We start from the raw sequence: 17274 nt of genomic DNA, 5'->3' as shown, positions 1-17274 counted from the left end.
AAAGGTGGTATAATAGTTCCAGTCAGAGCATGTCTAGTGAAGAAAATACTTCTGTATTCAGTTTAACAAAAAGGAGAAACTCACCCCTTTCTCAGCAGAAACAAGGGACCAGCAATGGATGTTCCTGGAGCTAACATGGGGATCACAGTTCCCAAATGAGTAATTAAGAATTCTTGGGGGAAGCATTACAGCAGTTGGCTGTGCCATCCCAAATGAATGTCATGGCAAGTATGCAGAGAATCTGACAGGCTAATAGCTAACTCTAACTAGCTCCAGTTGTGGGATGGAAGTCAGTTCAAGAAGATCTGTAACATCAGAAGATGTGTATGATGGTATCTCATGTCTCTTCAAATTTGAAGCCACCTTGTAAAGTGAATTCAGCCACGGAGATTTACATTTAAGTGGTGACAGAATCTGGCTCTTAGACCTACCTAGATTGTAAAAGAGCACAAATTACTGAGCCATGCAGTGTATCTACTTCAACAGTTTGACTGGATACAGCTTTATTAGCACAAAACATTATAGAAGAAAATTACTTGAAGAGAGTTCTTTGGCATGGGAATCAGTGAATGCTCAGAGCAAAGGTAGGAGATTCCTCAGATTCCCTGCTAGTTCAGGTGAAGGTTAGTGGTCCAGTGTCCATGGACATCAGGACAAATCCAGATACTCAGTTACTATGGTGAAGGGGGCCATGTGAGTACCTAGGCAGACACAGGCAATTTACTGGTGTCCTACAGGGAATAGATTTGCAAATTAAAACCCAGCAAATTAAAGACAAGGACATCTGTGAGAATTCTGAACTGACTGCAGAGCTGAACTGCCCAAAAGAGGCAGAATCAGAATTCCTCACAGGGGGGAAAAAAAATCAAGAAAAGATAGGGCTGAGCTCGGTTCCATCACTGAGGTAAAAAGAAAGGCAATAATCTCTGTAAATATGGAGAAATACCCTCTCTTTTTGAAAATGCTGTCACTTAAAAAGTTTATGAAGAACCTTAGGGTCAAAACCACACTGCTCCAGGAGGCAGATCCAAAGATGCTCCATGGAGGCAGGATCCACCCAGGCACTGCCATACCAAGATGCTGGATGCTGAGGCTGAAGAAGAAGAAACAGTGCCAGAGCAATTCTCACACTGGAGCAGGATAATGTGAACCACTTCAGAGGAGTGCCTAGAAAGCAACATGACAGAGACAAACAGATTGACAGCAATGTCCTAAATTTTAATAGAAAGGTCAGAATTTGAAGAAACATCCAAAGTACAGCAAAGCCTGAAGAAAATCCTAAGCCTTCTTAAGAGCTATAATAATTCCAGTGTCAATTTTCTACTTCTCTTGAGAATGACAGAGATGCTTTAATGAGCTTCAGCAAATATAAACTCTCTAGCAGTAGCAGCCTCAGCAGCAGCCCATGCCCATGCAAATGTTGGCAGGTAGAACAAGATGATCCACCAACTTCATATGCAAAGACAGGAGGAACAACAGACTCCATTTGCCAGTGGTAAACCTCTACTGGTGTGTCCCCTGAATTCCTACAGTAATTTCCCAATCCATCATAACTTTACTATTCCAAGACTTTTAAGTGGCTTTTACAAACAGAACACCAATTCCAAGAGAGGGTCACAGATTTGGAGTGGACTGTTCAGCCATTCTGATGTATTGGTACATGGATTCAAAAATACATCTTAGGACTTGATCTTTACTCCTTGAGTTCCTAAGAAAAACATGATTTCTGTGATCATATAATATTTTCCTTTTTTCCTCCTATGTGTTTCTCTCTGTGTGTATGTGTCTATGTGGGTTTCTGCTTTGTAACTGCAAATCCCACAGAGAGTTTCAACCAAGTTTGAGTCAGTTACAGTGATTTCAGAGATACTAACTTCTAGCAAGTTCCATAAAGTAGCTGGCAGGTGTAACAGAGAGAACTTTGTAGGTTCTCCTATGAGGAAAAGGCTGCTGACTGAACTGAGGCCATTTCTCCACAGAGAAGTCTCCATGTTGGAGCGAGACGTTATAAAAGCCTCAACACCAGGAGAAGCTTAGATCTGAACTCACATCTTGTTAGGCATCAGAAAATATAACTGTGACACAAAGCTTCTGGAAGCCAAGCTTCATTAGTTCTGCAGATCACAGATCGCCTTGTTTTCAGCTAGAGGAGGGCAGGAAGGATGAGACTTTCCATTTTTAATTTTGTTTTCAAAATCACTTCAATTTCATCAAAATGTTCTCTCTTAGATGTGACTAATCATGGAAAATATTGATCCACTTCTAGCTCTCTCAGAAAGTGCAACTTCAGACTACATGAAAATAAGAACTGAGCAATGAGCATAATCTTAGCAAAAACAATAAAAATAATACAATAATACCTGTGTGAGAAGCAGACTGTGCATACACAGCACAGAGAAAAAAAAATTATCAAAAGAGCAAATATATCTTTATAACCCTGAAGCAGCAAAACTCCTACCACCTTATATTAAAATACCGTGAGAGAACATCACAAACCTGTTACAGAAGGAATGAGAATGCTGCTTAATGGTTTTCTCATTGTTCACTGTTATCTCTATGCATTGCTATCCATTGCTATTATCAGCACTCATTTACACCAGTGGAGGGATGTGTATTTGCGTGAGAAGACAGATACCCAAAATCTGGTACAGATCCTCAGGTGATGTAAATTGTCACGGCTGTACTGACGTCAGTAAGGATGCACTGGTTTCCTCCAGCAGATGATTTGCTTTTCTGTATGTAAAAAGCACAGAAACTAGGTGCTGTTTCAACTTGGCTCTGAGACATTTCTGTAGACAAATGCTCATGCAAATACATTCTTTTTTTTATGTGCAAATATACATATTGCCTTGCAGTACACATTGCAAGCAAGGACAGGAGCTTTAGACTGCTTCCTATGCTGGAATTCAGAAAAAGGATTGTTCCTGAGCTACGTGCCCACTCCTGTCTATAACAATAGATCTCCAACTGCTTTGTTACAGATCTTAAAATACACAGAGATGAAAGGGTCAGTCCAGCACCGCACGTCGGTTAAAAATAAATTTAGGAGGCATTAAAGTTTGATCTTAGGACTGCTAGTCCAATGCTCAAACTGAGATCTTAAACAGAGCCATTGGGCAGAACAAATCCAACAATCAAGACTCTCATTTTCTCACCTAGGGCTTAATTGTATGAAATTACATATTCCAGAATAGATGAATACAAGAACAATACTAGTTTGTTTCAAGGCACATCTCTTCGAGAGGAAAAAAACATATACATATATATACTTTTTTTTTTTTTAAATTAGGAAAAAAAGAGAAAATGGTCACATTTCAGACCCTGTCTTTATAAATTACTCTTTTATTTTTTTCTTATTTGCTTTTATCTGGTTCCATGGAATGTGGACCAAGTAACAAGCACAGGCGACAGGTAATTTTAAAGCAAATAAAATATTTTCCATCTCTTAAACAGAGAATTATTTCTGGCTTCCTATAACATTGTCCTAAGGGAGAAAAACAAAAGGTTTCATAACTGAGACTAGAAAAGAGAAATAAACTACTGCTGAACTAGGAAAGAAAGAAGAAAACAAGCAACCTAAAATGGCATTTATAGGGAAAATAACAGAAAAGCAGAAGATGAATAAACCCTATGTACAGAAAGATTATGGTAGACAGGCTGTAGCTCTTTTTTCCTGTTTCAACCTGCATTCCAAGGCAGAAGGAAAAAAAATAAAACGGAGACACTTCTGCAATCTAATATATAGATTTGTGTAGAGGTATTTTTCTTGCAGAAGTGCGTATCATTTTATCACGTGAACTTTATTTTTTAACAAGTAGACACCATCATTAATAGCAAACCCAGCTTCCCGCTGACAAGCTCTGGTCTGACTCTATCTAAGGACTACATGAGCATCCTGAGGTGAGATTTCTCTGATTTATTCTGACTAAAAGTGTAAATAATTTCAAATACAGAGTAGGTGGGAACGTGTACAGTCTACCTCATATAAGTAGCCACCTGCTGCGTGCATAAACTGTCTGAAGCATGCCTAAACTGGATATTCCTGTGCACATCATTTAATGAAGGATGTGGAAGTGCCAGTTGCTGCAAAGAGTGGGACAGCCAGCCCAAGAGCCACCTGGCACTGAGGCCCTGGCAGGAATTCTCAAGGGCATTGTTATCACCCACTCAGCTGGGACACTTTTCCCTTAATTCTTTTCCAAACAGCCGTGTGTGTATTATTTTGAATGCTAAAAGTGTTGCCATGGGAGTCCACTGGTCCTAAAGCCTTCTCACAGAGCCTTACCTTGGATCTGCCTCGGAAGTGACAGCAAATGGGTCAATACAAAGCATATGGAAGAAAGGTACCCTTGCCACCACAGAAGAGCAGCCTGGTTGCAACAGAGCACACAGCTGAGTGACATAAAAGTATCACCATCTTATAAAACAAACCCAAAATAATGCATTTGCATCCCTTCTTATTTAAGCATTTTAAATTTCAGCTTCTTGCTGTTGTTTTCAGCCCCTAGCTTCTCTTGCTAAATGATTAGTACAAGTCTTTGCTACTCCGGGTACTGCTCTAACTGGGCTCAGGACACAAGATAGAGAGGACGTGTTTGTCCAAAGCACTGCTAGACATTGTTTCTCAAAGATTCCTTTCTTGTTATTTCTTCCTGATGCTCCCATCCCACCAAGGAGATTTCTCACAATAGAAATTTCAGCCTTGACACTGTATTGCTCTGGCTGGGACTTTATACAGCTTCCTGCAGTAGTGTTATCCCTATGGGTGGAAGTCCTTGTGCTGTCCTTACTCAGCAATTCTATACCTAGAACTTCATCCTGAACCCTTCCTAAGCCAAGTCCTTTTCCATCTCTCACTTCGTCTGTTATTTCTTAAATATTGTTGTGAATCATTAACTCCATATTTCTCTGCCTGGATTTTACAGGCCCTGCTGTAGGTACAATGCAGGTGTGTTCGTGTCATAAGGTATATCTTAGCTGACTGCAATGGAAGCAGCATGGATATATCTTTAAATGGGAAGTAGTCGGAGAGCCTTCTCTCTGTTTTCCTCTTGGGTATGCTCTTTATTCCAAAATAATCTAAGCAGGACTTCAGCATCTGTGAAGCTGTGCCAATGCAGACCCCTGTCATTTGAAACCTGCTTACAGCACTCGACTCCAAATAACTTCTGATGCTGAGACAGTACATTGCTAGCAGGGATTTGCAGAACCCAGGGCAGCACCAATGCAACTATTTCTGGTGTGTGAAAGCTCAAGGGAGTTAAACCCTGAAATATGCTGGAGGAAAACCAAGAGACTGAAAGAAGAGGGCAAAAGTAGCATTCCTTGTGTGCCCAAAGTGAAAGGAATGGATATCTGGGGTACACGAGCCATTTGGAATTGTTCTGATCTTTTTTTTTAATTGCTGGAGGTTTTTCTGTGCTGGTGCAATGCGCAAATATAGCAAAATATGTTAATGGTAAACCATAATATTTACAGTTATTGTTAGCTCCCATTGAAATCTGTAGAAGTTTTTCTAATGCCTTTACCCTGGAGATAATCCATAGAATAGAACATCAACGCATAGTTAAAAAGAAAAATTATGGAAAACAGCACCTCTGCATATGCAATATCTTCATTTTAAAGTTACATAATTGAGCTTTTGAAATTAACAAAAAAACAGCAAACAGTCTCAGAACACAAAAGCAACTAAGTGACTTTAACATCATCTTTTAAAATTTGCCTCTTTACTAAGATAAAAAATTCTATCCTAAACCAGTACAAAATAAAATAATATAGATTTCAATCCAATGCAAGTCCAAAATTAGCTTTAAGACGTCTGGGAAAATGTGATTTTAGAAAAAATTCTTCTAAGAGTTCTAAGAGTTTGTTTTGCATGAGGAGTTATCTTGTAGAGCAAACAAGGCTACTAATTTAAAGACAATACTTAGATCCATTATGTCACGCCAGACAAATACTGTTTCTATGTCTTCTTTTCACTGTTGATGACATGGTTAAAAGAAGACTTTAATGCCACTTTAATACAAAATGTTTGTGAATTGCAGCCATGTCTTTTGATGGAAGGAACTATAACAGATTATTAGCTATTATTCTAATTGTATTTATCGGAGTGAGTTTTCCCAGTAATGCCTGGGCTCAGAATCTGAAGTCTTTCCACAGACAGCTCCTACTGAGAGTTCCTCTGATAAAAACCAGGAGGATTTGGGTCATTTAGACTTAATCTGCTAAATTCAACCCTGTGGCATTTCCCTGATACTCAATGAAGGGTACTGGGGACTGGCAAAGAAGGTTGCATTCTGATAAAGAAGGGATGGAAAATTTATACTCGCAGCATTTGCCGACACTTTAGGATGGTCCCTTAAGACAAGAGGCTTCCTAGTAGGGGTGATCTTTGCTATGCTAATTTGGCAACCTGTGTTTTTGAAGCAAAACATTCCATGACGAATGACCTTATTTTTTTGTTTTTAAAGCTGTGAGGTGCTTATGCAATAGCCTCCTAAGGTAGGAAGAGACAGATGCTGTGGAATAATAATCAACCTAATTCTTGCTGAAAATCTCTGCAAAAACCTTTCTCCTTTTCCTCCTCTCCTTTCATAGGTAAGCTCAGTGCCACCTTTCCCACACAAAGACATACAGCAAGAACTAGGGGCCTCTGCATAACTCAGGAATTCTTCCATTTCCAGAGATAGGCTTGCTTTTGTTCCCTTTTAAAATGTAGGTTTTGGTTGGGTTTTTTTTTTAAAGGCTTTAAAGAAAGAAAAGTTGTCAGTTTTTACAAAAACTAACAGCAAAAATAAGACTGAAGTTTTCCTTAAAATAAGAGAGATGTTTCGGTTGCAGAAGACATCCCTTATGGAAGACTGGCCCAGCTGACATGAATAGTCACATGTGTCCAAAAGCTTGGGTCTTCACTTCTATCCAGAGCCTGAGGTAAGCTGGGCTGCAAAAAACCCTCAAACCTGACTCAAAATGAGCAAAATCCCTGGGCCATGTCTGAGGTGAGAAGGACCAGCACAAGTCCACACTTAAACACACTGTCAGAACCTCCTGTTTTGGGAAGGCAGAGGAAATTCCATTACTGGGCAGTGATGGGGGGGCACTGCCTGGGTGTTGCTTTAACCCCTGCTTTCAGCCACCGCATCCCAGCAAGCTAAAATATCCTTTTTGTTCTGTTTAGAGTGGCCATTTTCTGTAGCGAGCAGTCAGTCCTCTACACTTAGCTAAGAAAAAAAATAGATAACATTGAATTTTAGGGTTTATAATAGAGAGAAAAATATTTTTGGACATGGGGGGAAGGAAGGAAGAGAGACCAGATACCTGGTCTGTGCAGATATTAACGCATCTGTCCCCTGCTGTCACAAAAAAGCAAAAATACAACTCGCAGGTTGGTGAGCTGAATCATAAGGTGTATTGGGCATCCTGTCAGTAGGTGGTGAAAGACTTGTCACCCTTCATCCAAGTTGCCTTTAAGTTAAATTTTGCAGTCTCTTTGATTTCCCTCTAACAGTCACAGACAAGAGAGGATGAAACCCAGTATATACAATCAGTGGGGGGAAAAAAAAAACCTGCAGGAGTGAGAAATGTAGACTGTTTGGCACCTCTCCTATTTCCTTTTTCTATACAAAGATTTTGGTTTGCCTAAGCTATAGAAGGAAACAGAAGCAGTCTATTTTAATCTTCCTGAGCAAAGAACGCTGCAGGGATTGCTCTGTTATCCCCAGCAGCAGCCCTGACTTTCCACAAAAAAGGCTCCATCCAGCCTTCTATCTATCTGAAATAGAAAGATCATCATATGATACACCAGCAATCAGCTGTGTTCTTAATGCACTTCTCTTTGTGCATTTTGGCATGAAGGAAAAAACCCTACAATTCTTCCACCAGTCAAACCCCGCTGTGAAAAGAGCTCAGATAAGGAGGAAGTATTTAGGCTTATGCATAGAAATTGATTCTTCAGTTCATGTAATGACGTATGTTAGAAACTCTGTGCAGAAGCAAGGAAAGCCCTTGCCAAGATGATGTTTCTTACACAGCCTTCACTGCAGGGAGTCACTCCTGAAAAAACAATGAGGTTGATTATGCATTTTTATTTGGGTTTCTTACTGGTTTGACTTGAGGGATTCAAACCATGCTATTCTGGATTTACACTAATCGGCATGAGTTCAGGATCTGGCCCCACTTCTTTTTTTAAACTCCAGCTATTTCATAATGAATAAGAGCCAGATCCTGCAAAGGCTTACTACCTGCATTAATACTCTGAGGAGCCCACTCACTTCCTCTAAGTTGTGATTGCAAAATTGAGACTTACAGTGCAGTATTTTAGAAGCAAACATATGCTTTTTGGGATTCAAGCATGCCTTGACTGTACCTATTCCTTTAATAGCATTCCTTTCAATAGCAATATCTTCTCTGATTTTCATAGAACCACATGATAGATGCTTAGCTATTATGAAGTGGTGTAACTCTACTTACACCAGTGGAAAATCCAGCTCCATGTTGTAGCTCTGCTTGTGTATTCAAAACAAACATGAGAGAGAAGGGTCCCTTTATTTAAATTGTCAAAAGAGACAAGGAAGATGTTTTGGGCTTGTGTACTTCATTTGTGTACTTGTGTGTTGTGCACTTCACTTGTTTTGACATTACTATAACCAAGACAATAGAAACAATTCTAGGAAAGATATTTCAATCTAGTTTTACTACTTATATTAGTTTCTTTCTTATCTGAAAGATGCCACAACAGAAACTATGCTCCTTCTCCTTCTAACTTCACGAACTCTGGCTTTCAACCAGAAAACAACCCCCTCTTTCGAAGTGCCTAAACAAAGGAAATTACAGTACTGACTGCAGCTGTAATTACCAGCTGGTGAACTGATGGCATATACTGAATACATAATCCAAGAGAATTTTGTTCTTCAGTAGTAGCCCTTTCCACCACCTATAGTGCTGGAATGCTCGTCTTTGTTTACTATACATTCATGCGCACACAATACATTTCAGTATCCAGTACTAGTAGTCAAGCTTTCTTCACTGAAGATGAGAGACCAGCAAAAAATACCTTGTCCTTTTGGAGAGCTGGATCAATGTCAGGTGCCACTCACCAAAAACAAACAAACAAAAAAAACCCCAAACAAACAAACAAAAAAAGAAAAACAAAAACAAAAAAACCCCACACACACAACAAAAAAAAAAAAAAAGACAGGAAAAAAAGACAACCCACACACGAGTGCGATAAGCACCCTAAATGTCAAACCTAAGTACAGCATCTATATCTCTATGAACATATATACATCACATGCAATATAATGTACCCCTTACATCAGTGAGGGCAGGAAAACCCCAGCTCACTCCAGGGATGATGGGGGGTTTTTTGATAGATACCAGCAACTTAAGGCAAACAGAAGCGACCACAACGCTGCTGTGCTTTGCGAGGCTTCCCGTGTCTGGGCTAAACCGCACTCATCGTAGATCACGGATCTATTTATTTCTGACAGACAATGAGGGCACGATGCCGTGTGTGAGCACCGCGGGTGAGCTGCCCGAGGGGCTCCAAACGGGCTACAGACACTTGTCTACAGGAATGAGCGCGGTGAACCGGGAGGCTGATGCGTCTTGGAAGCAGCATCCTGGCTCCTCTTTGCACTCTGCCTGCTCTCCCCGAGAACGCATCGAGGGAGGGATTCCCCACCCACCCACACACTGCCTCTCCCTCCGTGCGAGGCTGCAGGGGGGTATAACCCAGTTCCCTGCTGGATGCGGGCCCGGAGAGAGCCCGCTACGCTCCCGCTCCCCGTCGCCACCCCTGCCCGCCCCCTCTCCCCCTTCGCACTTACTCCGCTCTCCGGCTCAGGACGCCTTTGCCGATGGCCTGGGGGGTCTTGTGCTGGAGCAGCGCGGCGCAGCAGCCCTTGTCCCTGCCGTCCTTCTCGGCGGGGTGCTGGTGGGGCTGCGGCGGGGGGTGCTGGTGGCCGGCAGCCCGCCCGCCGCCGCCGGGCCCCGCCGGTGCCGCTTTGCCCGCGGGCGGCGGCGGCTGAGCCGGGAGCTGTTGGTGGTGCTGAAGCGGCTCGGGCTGGCCCGGCGGCGGCGGGGGCTGCTCGGGCGGGGGGCCCTGGGGCGGCTCGGCGGGGGCCGCCGGCGGCTCGGCGGGGGCCGGCTGCTGCTGCTGCTGTTGCTGCTGCCCGCGGAGGCTGCGGTTCTCGGTGCTCAGCTCGTCCAGCCGCCGCTCCAGCTCGTCGATGCGCTGGCGCTGGGTGTGGATGAGGCTCTGCTGGTTCTGCACGATGGCGGTGAGCTCCTTCAGGTAGAGCACGGCGCGCACCGGGTTCTCCAGCAGGCTCTCCATGCCCCGGCCGCCGGCGCGGGCCCCGCCGCCCGCCCGCCCGCCGGCGCTCCGGCGAGAGCGGCGCGGGATGCGGGCACGCGCCTCGCCGCCCCGCGCGCACGGGCACGCGCATCCGCGCCGCCAGCGGCCGCGCGCTCCCGCGGGGGGGCAGGGACGGGAGCGGGGGGGAGGGGCCCCCGCGCGGGTCCGGCCCCGGCCGCACCGCGCACGCGCGGGGGGCACCGGGGCGGCGGGTGGGGGTGTCCCGTGTGTCCCATCTGGCCCGGGGGTCCCGTCCGTCCTGCGGTCCCGTCCCGGTGCTCTCTCGGGAGCGCTGCCCGCCGCCGGCCCCTGTCCGCCCGGCCGCGCCCCCGTGCCGCTGGCGCCTCGCTGCGCTGCCGAGCGGAGCGGCCGGCGCCGGGGCGAGCCCTCTGCGGGGCCCTTTGCAGCCCCTCCAACGCCCGGTCTTCTCCTCCTCCCTGACCGGCGTTTCTGAGTGTTGCTGTGGTTTCGTTACTCAGGGTAGCTCGGTGATTTCTTTGGGTTTTTTTTCCTGAGTGACTTGAATAATTGTGTCTAGTTTTGGCTGCCGTGTTGATAACGTCTCTGTTTTTACCTGGTTAGAAACATAGAATCATTAAGGTTGGAAACGTCCTCCAAGATCAGCAAGTCCAACCTTTGACTGAACAGCACCATGCCCACTAAAGCATAGCACTAAGAGCCATGTCTGCTTGTATCTGGGACTTCCACACTTCCCTGGGCAGCCTGTGCTAATGCTTAACTACTCTTGCAGTGAAGAAATTTTTCATAATACCCAACTTAAGCCTCCCCTGGCGCAGCTTGAGGTCTTTTCCCCTTGCCCTGTCGCTGGCTGCCTGGGAAAAGAGCCTGATCCCCAGCCCACTACACCCTCCTTCCGGGAAGTTGTAGAGAGTGATCAGGTCTCCGCTGAGCCTCCTCCTCTCCAGGCTAAACACCCCCAGCTTCCTCAGCCACTCCTCACATGACTTAAGCTCCAGACCCTTCACCAGCTTCCTTGCCCTTCTCTGGACTTCCTCCAGCACCTCAATGTCCTTTGTGTAACCTGAATGCAGGGTTAAATCTCTCGGAAGGAATTTCTGAGGAAAATGGATGTTAAATGAACTTGCTTCTTCCTTGGAATTTTTGGTGTCCTTTAGGTTCTTTGGAAAATAAGCTAGGGCTTATTGTGGAGTTTTGCTGTAGATGTGAGAGCTGACAGGCAGGGCCTTTGCTGTAAGACTCCATGCAGGTTTTCTTCATTTCTCAATAAATACCTTCTCTTGCCCTTCTTTATCCACAGCCATCAGTGTTTGCAAACTTACAGCCTTGAGTCTGAGAGACTGTGTGCTTTACAGCACATTCATCAGTAAATAACCTGCCTAAGGGGAGTAAAATAACTTCAGGAACTTCTGTGTCGATCCATGAAGGTATTTCTGTAATGGCTAAAATACTATCCCATCACTGTGGGTGCTGAAAATCCAGGAGGCATAACAAGCAGTCAGGTGTTAGACAAGCATGTCAGTAGATTTGACTGATTGTACAAAAAGTTCAAGGCCACATAATGAAAACCAACTGGTTTTAAGTGATTTTGAGTCTAGAGCTGCTCTCATTTTGCCTTTTCAGATCAGCAAAACCTGCACTGTAGCAAGGATTTCTTGAAGTGAGGAAAGAAGAAATGTGAAAGAGAATCTCTGTTTCAGATGAGCTGAAAGGTGTATTTCCAGTCTCTTCTGTTCATAGATAGCCTTAGGAACGTAAACTGATGCAAACAGAATCACCAGGATTAGAAACTGTTCACAGACTCCTCCTAAATCAGAACTGCTATTCACAGTTCTCTTGTAAGCACTTAGAGGTGGCTTTGGGAGATCATGAAACATTGCCACATGTCCTCTGTGTGTTGGGGGAAGACCCCAGAGTGAACTCTAAAGAGCATGAGCATTCAAATCCAACACATTTATGATTTTATTGGAAAATTGTAGGGGAAACTTTCCTCCATCTCATTGCCTAGTGTGTCATTAATGTTTTATGACAGGAGATTGAGCAGAAACTGGCATTATTTAGCAAGGGGAGAGATGGTTATAGGGGAATGTGAAAAAAGGCACACGGAGGAAGACAGGAGGTAAAAACACCTAAGCTATATTTGGGGAAGAGTGGAAGTGATCATTTGAGAAGTTGTGCTGGCATGCTGTCTGCTTTCAAAGGCACTACTGAACACCAGTATTTCAGTCTTGCCTCACAGGAACAGAGTCCAGGGACAGCAGTGGAAATAATATGCTTTAGGCATTAGTAGATTCTGAGATACCAACAGGGGTGGCTTTGTGCACACTCATACATGTACGTACACACAAACACACGCACACACAGAGCATTGCTAGGAGAGACTTCAGGCACAGATTGTTTATTTGGCAGAAGAGAGGAGGCTGTTTAAAATCTTAAGGCAAGCCCTTTGCAGAATTCTGGTTTTGCAGTGGACATCATGTTCTTTGCAGCACAGCTGGATAAAAGAGATGAAGAAATAAGGGTCATAGACATCATACTGGCCTATCCAGGTAAAGTCAGCCAGCTCGTGGCATGTATTCTTAAGGAAATACTAACCAAAAAGAAAAAATATTCCTGCTTTGGATGGTTGGAGCTGGGGCAAAACAGCTTGGAAATCTTGTGTCACGGTGCTTCAATGCCTATCAGAAGATGTGACTTCAACTGTACAGAGTGAACCTGATGTAGTCACTCGCTGTTTCTGCGCCTTTAATTTGCTTGACCAGCCTCATTAGCCTGATTTGTACTAACAAATCTTTGTCATAAATTAAACAGAGACCTACAGCCATGTATTGGTAAGCTAAAACCAAGCAGATTAGTAGGAGAATCAGAAACAAACCTGTTTTCTGTGCAGGTGTGGTGACTGGTGGACAAAAATGCCCTGACCTTCCAGGTATCTATAGAGAGCATGTGCCAAAAGAAAATGCAGCAGAATGCTTTTGTGCCTAATGTGAGGGACTATGCAGGGCTCTCCATACAAAACTTCAAGAGTTAATAGAGTTGCATCATCATCTGTAATAGGAAAATTCAGTAAAGATGGGGTTTTCATCCAGGAGGAATCTGCAAGGACATCACCAGAAACCAAATGTCTTCTTTCTCTATGTGAGCAAGAATCCTACATAGCTGGAAAACGTCTCCTTTTTTGTCCAGCCATCATTGTGGCCCTTTGATTATGCTGCCACAATACCTAGCATACATCATTTGCAAAGATCTGCACACTGGTGAAGTACCGTTCTGTAGAAGGTGAATGGTAGGATTGTAGCCATCAGAAAAAGGGAAATGCAGACACAGAGTGGTTAAATGATTTGTCCAAGGCCACGCAGGAAGCTGGGGACGGAGGATGCAGCAGGAGGGAAGGGGGTGGGGGGGAAACACATGATGACACCACACACAAAAACCACAACAGATCTCTGACTTCAAATACCTTTGGCATTTAGCCCAAACTTCAGGTCATTAAATGCTGCTGCTTCTCTCTTTAGGAGAGATATTACCTGGAAGGAAGCAATGGCAAAGATAAGGAAAGCCTGAATTCTGTTAAAATTATTTTTGCCATAGATAATTTATTGGTATTGTATTTTTCAAAGTACTGATTGTTTCCAGTCCATTCCAGAAAAATAATAATGAATAATAATGGATTAATTATGTTCTTACGGAATAAAGTGTTTTTCTTATCCACTTAGCAAGGTGCTTGGGCATTGCACACACAATTACAAATAAAGTGCAGCAGTAGTAATTAAAATAAGCATGCATTATAAAGCCACAACAAAATGCAAATGAGTCAAGCCCCAGGATTTAATGGAAAGGCCTAATACTACATGATTTAATTTTTTATTTCTTTAGCTATTTACTCTGAGTAAAATGAATCCATAAATAAAGGTTTACAAATAAGCATACATGATAGGGAAGATAGTAACAGGTTTAAGTGTTTCAACTGCAGAAAAACTTTCACTGCAGGGTATTCTTGCAACATTTTCTGAGAGGTCCTAATCTCACTTCAATTTTCAACACCTCACTGAAACTTGATGCAAACAAATCACTCCAGCCTTTTGACAGGGAGAGACTTACCATGTTTTTCCATTTGAAATTCTGTTTGAGGCATTCCCTTCCTCTCAGTTACACTATCTCCTCTTGAACAGGAGGTCATCACAGCAAACCCAGGCAGTCTTTTCCTCATTACTTGCATTTGATCCCAATTTCCTCCATCTTCCATGCCTCAGCCTTGCAAGGTAACAACTTACTCGTGGTAATTCAGTATCCAAAGTGCTTCCAGTTGGAGAAGCAGGGCATATAGCTTAGGCTCCCAGCTATGATTCTGTGGACTTATTATCATAAGCTTATGATAGGGTTTTTTATACTTCTATAAGACCTGCATTTCTATTGTCTTTCTTTGAGGAGAAAGAGAATTTAGGAAAGTGTGTACAAGGACACAGAATACAACAAAGATTATTGGCATTTAAGGTCAAGTCCTTGGTACTTAAGGAAAGGCACATTTAATGTTGGCCAACTACCTTAATTTACCTAACATTTTCTCCCCTTCGTCCTGTCAGAAACGCAAGTGAAATCCCCACAGCTGATATTTCCCACCAGATCTAAGTTCTTAAGGAGTACACAAAAGGAAGCATAGCACAAACCACATAAAACCCCACAGAATTAGAGTGAAAGATGGAAGGTAAGAGATGCAAGAATCATGGTCCTGTGTTGCCATCTTCCATTCTGATTTCGGGGGGAAGACAGGGGCACTTTCAGCCTCACCTGGAAGTCAGCAGCTGCTCAAGTAGGAATTCTCAGAACTGCTTGCAAACAGCCTGCAGACCAAAAAAAATCTGCAGGAATTAGATGAATAATTTCAAAATAGAGGATAGAATCAAGACAATCATAATGTTCTCATGCATAATTCATGGCCAGAGAAAAAAAAAAAGGTTCACCTCCTGAATGCTTCTTTCACTCAGGCTCCTTTCACTTGAGGCTGCATCCAAAACTATTCAGCTCAATGAGAGATGTTTCACCATCCTCAGTCCAAGCCAAGTCACTATTTGCTTACACCTGCTAAACAGATGGATAAAATGAAGCGAACACAAGAGAAGCGTGTTGCCCACAATCACACAGGACACCACTCAGTGCCTGTAATTAAAAAACACTGGAATCAACAGCAGTGTTTCCTCTGCTTCAGGTGAGCACTGAGTAAAGGTGGGAGTAGTTCTCTGGCACCCTCTAGTCCAGCACCTAAAGCCAAGTGTTGTGGTCTGCAGTCCTGACATCTGCAACAAGGTGAAATCTCTCTGTCTCTCTTGTGTTGTGGCTGTTGAATTGTTAATTCATATTGATACCATAAAACCAGAAGCAGTGGGGAACATCTCAATTTATAAATCAAATACAAAGATCTGAGATGTGGTAAGGACAAACACTTCAGTTTCTTTCCATTTTGGTTGGGGCTTTTTTCCTCTTAGGTCGAGTACAGCTAAACTGCCATATAAATATTTAAAACAGCTGCTCATCAGGAGAAGCTACAAATTCTGGATTGTAGCCTTAGTTGAGATGTGTGGTTTTGACACATTTTAAAATCTTGTCTGTATTTGAACTGTGCTGTTGCAGCCTTCTGTTATTTACTGCAAATTAAAAGGAATCAAGGTCTCTCTTCAGGTTGCACTTCCCCTTTTCATGTTGCTAAATGTTACATTATCTCCTGCCTTTTTCATTAAATTAAGCTTTGACCACTTAATTGATTAATTCTAGAGAGCAAAAGCTACACAGAGACATTTTCTTCAGAGGCAATCAGGTTTTTGTTTGAGCTGACAGTTGTTCAGTCTTTTGTAAATACTGCAGTAAAATGAAAAAAAAACCTGAATATGAGCTTGATTCTCCCAGTATTATCCGACTGGCTCCTTCAAATTATATGGCGATTTTCAAGTGGGACAAGTTTGTGTGATCTGACCTTGCGTGAGATACACAGAAAAAAAGAGAAAAAATAAAAAGAAATGGAATAATGTTAGCTCTAAACTCATACTACAACTAAAAGTTTTTTATGCAATGACAGAAATCAAATACTGTCAAGAAAACAAAAAACATTCATGAACAGGATGCATTTCAGCTCAGGCTACAGTACAGCATTTTTCTGATGAGCAGCTATTTAAAATATTTATGTCAGCTTAGCTGTGTTCCACTGAAGAGAAAAAAAATTGACAGAAGAAGAAGAAGCATTTGTCCTTACCACATTTCAACTCTTTATGTTTGGTATACAGAAGATATTTTCCCTTTGCTTCTAATTTTATGCTATCAGTATGAACTAACAATTCAACAGCCCCAACACAAGAGAGTTCACCTTGTTGCAGAATTCAGCTTAAAGAACGTAAGAGTGCAGACCATAACACCTGGCTTTTAGCTGCTGGACTAAAGATGAAGATACCAGAGGACTCTTCCTGCCTTTACTCAATCTTCATCTGAAGCAAAGAGAGCCTTTTCTGTTTATAGACCCTCAGTGCAGTCCTGTTTCACCTTGACAGTGTGGCTTGTTTGGTCTGTGCTCAGGTTTCATAAGCAGATGCTGACTTCTCAGGGAAATTAAGGCCAGGACAAACCAATAAAGCATCTGGCCTGATGTGCTTCATACTGTATAATCTCATGCAGCTTGGAACATGAGTTTAAGAAAAATGTATCTCCAGAAATGCTTCTTGTACCACTGGGAAGATAGGAAAAGTTAGAGAATTTGTTTCATTCCTTGATATTTTGTCACTGTGGCTAATCTCTGTCGTCGTTGACAAGTTGGAATATTTTTCTTATATGAATTTATCCTTTTTATTTTCCAGACATGAGTAATTATACCATTCTCCACGAAGGTAAAGAGCTCCTTAGTCCTCAAGTTTTTCTCCCCTTGAAGGTGACTGATCAAATCACCTGATGATATT

General features: G+C 42.9%; 1 protein-coding gene across 4 annotated transcripts in view; it reads right to left on the bottom strand.

Moving 5' to 3' along the window:
* IQSEC3 (IQ motif and Sec7 domain ArfGEF 3) overlaps window positions 1–10379 on the bottom strand; it is a 99972-nt gene extending 89593 nt beyond the window's left edge. For 3 of the 4 annotated variants that reach the window (XM_048299980.1, XM_048299979.1, XM_048299977.1), the window contains exon 1: window positions 9828–9994. Coding sequence is in view for 1 of the 4 variants with exons in the window: in XM_048299976.1 (XP_048155933.1) it covers window positions 9828–10336 (509 nt within the window). In the remaining 3 variants the exon portion in view is untranslated. Of the gene's footprint in view, window positions 1–9827 lie in introns of all 4 variants that reach the window. The other variant, XM_048299976.1, reaches the window with a different exon arrangement.
* Between the last annotated feature and the right edge of the window lie 6895 nt (window positions 10380–17274).

Source organism: Corvus hawaiiensis, chromosome 4 (genome assembly GCF_020740725.1).
Source record: "Corvus hawaiiensis isolate bCorHaw1 chromosome 4, bCorHaw1.pri.cur, whole genome shotgun sequence".
NCBI classification, from domain to species: Eukaryota; Metazoa; Chordata; class Aves; order Passeriformes; family Corvidae; genus Corvus; species Corvus hawaiiensis.
Note: the sequence above shows the minus strand (reverse complement) of the source record. Positions and strands in the feature narration are given on the sequence as shown.